The following is a 3,027-nucleotide window of genomic DNA, read 5'->3' on the forward strand; positions in this document are numbered from 1 at the left end:
GGGAAAGTTATGGGGGTAGAACTGTTCTAACAGAGCTCAATTAAAATAAACCAAAATCAAAATATACATGTCGTTTCGAAGAAAACTGACAGGCTGTTAAACTGCAAATGTTTGAAGCCATCTACTGCCTCCTTATTTCACTAGTTTAAAATAACTTGACAGCACAGCAATTATTGTCAAATGAACAGGGAATCACAAGGCCAAATACTATTCCCACAGGTACCTTAAAAGTTCAATACTACTGTATTTTGGCAGCTGTTACTTCTAATTAGATGTAGCAAAAATATTTATAGAGGTACGTTGTCTCAGGAGAGAGTTTTTGATACTCCTCACAGACTGCTCTAGAAGCTTTCTGTTCACTCTGGTGAGCTGTGCCACAGACGAGAGGTAGCGCTCTGCTCATAAGCCTCAACAGACACAGTGCAGCTCCCAAGCATTGTGTCTCTTCTGAACTTTGTCATGAAGAACTAGCTACATACCAAGATTCAGATTGTTTTTTCCTAGCTATCAAATACACACCGTTGCTAATCCAATAGTAATAGTTTCTAGGCTGCAATATGGCTTTTATGGCTTACCCCTCCCATTTCTTCCATCATGACAGTACATTTAAGTGATTTGTAGTTTGTATATAGCACTGGCTAACTATACAAAGTTTCAGAGACCAAATCTTTTCCAAGTTAACATTACATAGTCATCTGGCAGGTTATCTTAAATACTACACCACCTGTTGCAAAATACAGCAATGATGCAATGTCCGAAACTGTATCTGAATGCTAAACTGGCGCTCTCGCATTCTCACTTTGGTTTCCTTTTCTTTCCAGAAAAGCTTTGTAATTTTTATAGTCTCATGTACTGTCTGTTCTTTCCTGTCAGTATTCTCTTTTCTTTCTCCTCTTACAGAGTGTACTTTAAAAAATTGCTCTCTATTCTTGTATATTCTAAGAGTTAGCATTTGAATCAGATCATTGCTGTCCTATGAATAAAAAAATGCCTTTTATCAGAGAGACAAGAGCTGAGTGTTTTTCCCATGAAGGGCTTCCTCCAAATTGACCGCACAATTTGTAACCCTGTTTCTGGATTCCTCATCATAAATCTGGATATCAAGATAAATATTTTAAAAATCCAAATTGTGACAGCTTATCACTTACTTTGATAATATCAGAACCAGTGTATTCTGAGGTGGATGGTCCCAGTTAGGTACTATACATCTAGCTCAGTAGGAAGATATTTATTACCCAGGCCTTTTTTTCTGTAATCCATCATGTGCACACATTCCTTGAATGATCAAGACATCTCATTCCTTCAGAATCTCGCATATATTAAAAGCAAGAAATAATTAAAAGCAAGATTTAATTGTATGCCTTTCTTGACATCTAGCTTCCTAGCGAGTTGGTACATCGTGATCTTGGTCTGAAGTGACAGTCAGAGGTATGAACAACTCTAAAGTCCACAGGGCTCTGTAAATCACTCAGGAACAGATTTGGGTCCTGATGCCTTTTATGAAGATAAACTGTTAAGTTTCTAATGCTTACTCTGCTCCCCCCCACCCCTGCTTTTTTTAATACTCTGCATCAAACTGCCAAGTTACCAAGCTGCATTGTTCAGTTCCTATGGAAATAATGGCCAAGAAGCAAACTTGGGTCACTAACTGGGTTAAACAGCAAAAAACAAATCCTTCTTGTGTGACCTACAAATTAATACAAACTCCTTGCAATTACTCCTATGGATGTTTGTCTGCTCCTAAAAAAATAACGCTTACAACTTGGTCTCCATCTTTTCTCCACTGCCAGCAGAAATACGTATGAGCCCCCCGCTGTCCTGCATAGTGCACAGGCCAGTTCACATTCCTACCAGGATGGAATCGGTATTCAGTTACTAATTCTGAAACAAGGGTGTAATTCCAGATGTTGGAATTTTATTCAGGGAATTCTTCTGCAGTCACTTGGAATGGCTGTGCAGTCATCTGGATGGAAATCTAGCTAATGTCTAAAGCTAAAGTCAAACAAGAGTGAAAGAAATAGCCTTAGGTGATGAGTGCTCCCTTTTCCAAACAGGCTTCTTGAGTGCAAAAATAAACCTTACATTCCTAAGCCTCCCAAATACTAAGAATTCCTCTCTTTAGCAGCTTACATTCTGGGATTCCTCCAATGAACTGTTCTTCCACGGCATTAAGAAGATTTGTTCAAAATCTTCAAAACATTTTTGGAAAATCTTTCAGTAGCCAGGATCCCACAGACAGAAAGGGTGTTGGATGTTCTTTGTGCTTCATTCTTCCCATAGAAGTCCTAAAATCTTTTTTCTCCCCATCTTTGTCCCATCCACTACTCCCTTCCAAAGTGCGACTATAGGGCTGCTCCTGCTCTGACACCATCCCTGCCCATACTCACTTGTGCTTTCGGATGCCATTCATTTTGTTGATTCCCACCTCAATTCCTACTCCTATATTTAATAAATTTTAAAAGATGTTTATTTGTAAAATTTATTTTAAAGCACCATCCCCCAGTACCAAAATTAACAGTTTCTTCACTATTTAGAGACTTACCTTTTACCCTTGCATCTTAGACTTCCTTTAGTGTTCCCTTTTATGCAGTAGGTCATCTGCTCCTCTGCACCTGGAAGTGAGAACTCTGGCAGGATAGAAATTTTCTCTCTCTCCATATTGCTATCTGCAGCAGGTGGCCAACCCTATGTTGTCAGTTACTCTGCCAAGCAGTGCCTGGATATCTAGTTTTCCAAGTGAATCTAGACCCTACCACTGAAGTTATTTAATTTGATCTAGAATGCGTGGTTGCTTTCTAACCAAAGTACTGAATTACACCTTACATTTGCTTTCTTCAGATATGGCTCCTACCTGGTGTGGAAGGAACTGGGAGGCTTCAGTGAAAAGTCAGTGGTTCCTCTGGGTCTGTATGCAGGGCAGCTGGCATTAAACTGGGCATGGACTCCCATATTTTTTGGAGCTCACAAAATGGGATGGGTAAGTGAAAAAGTAAGCTTCTTAATCATAGAATGGCCTGGGTTGAAAAG

At 39.4% G+C, this 3,027-nt stretch overlaps 1 protein-coding gene across 1 annotated transcript in view; it reads left to right on the forward strand.

Annotated features, from left to right (window-relative positions):
• TSPO (translocator protein (18kDa)) overlaps nt 1–2,977 on the forward strand; it is a gene marked incomplete at its 3' end in the record, with an annotated part of 3,539 nt that extends 562 nt beyond the window's left edge. Inside the window, exon 2 of the mRNA XM_010076435.1 lies at nt 2,839–2,977. Within this exon, the coding sequence (XP_010074737.1) occupies nt 2,839–2,977 (139 nt within the window). The remainder of the gene's footprint in view (nt 1–2,838) is intronic.
• Nucleotides 2,978–3,027: the final 50 nt, after the last annotated feature.

Source organism: Pterocles gutturalis, unplaced genomic scaffold, assembly GCF_000699245.1.
Source record: "Pterocles gutturalis isolate BGI_N339 unplaced genomic scaffold, ASM69924v1 scaffold31308, whole genome shotgun sequence".
Taxonomy (NCBI): Eukaryota; Metazoa; Chordata; class Aves; order Pterocliformes; family Pteroclidae; genus Pterocles; species Pterocles gutturalis.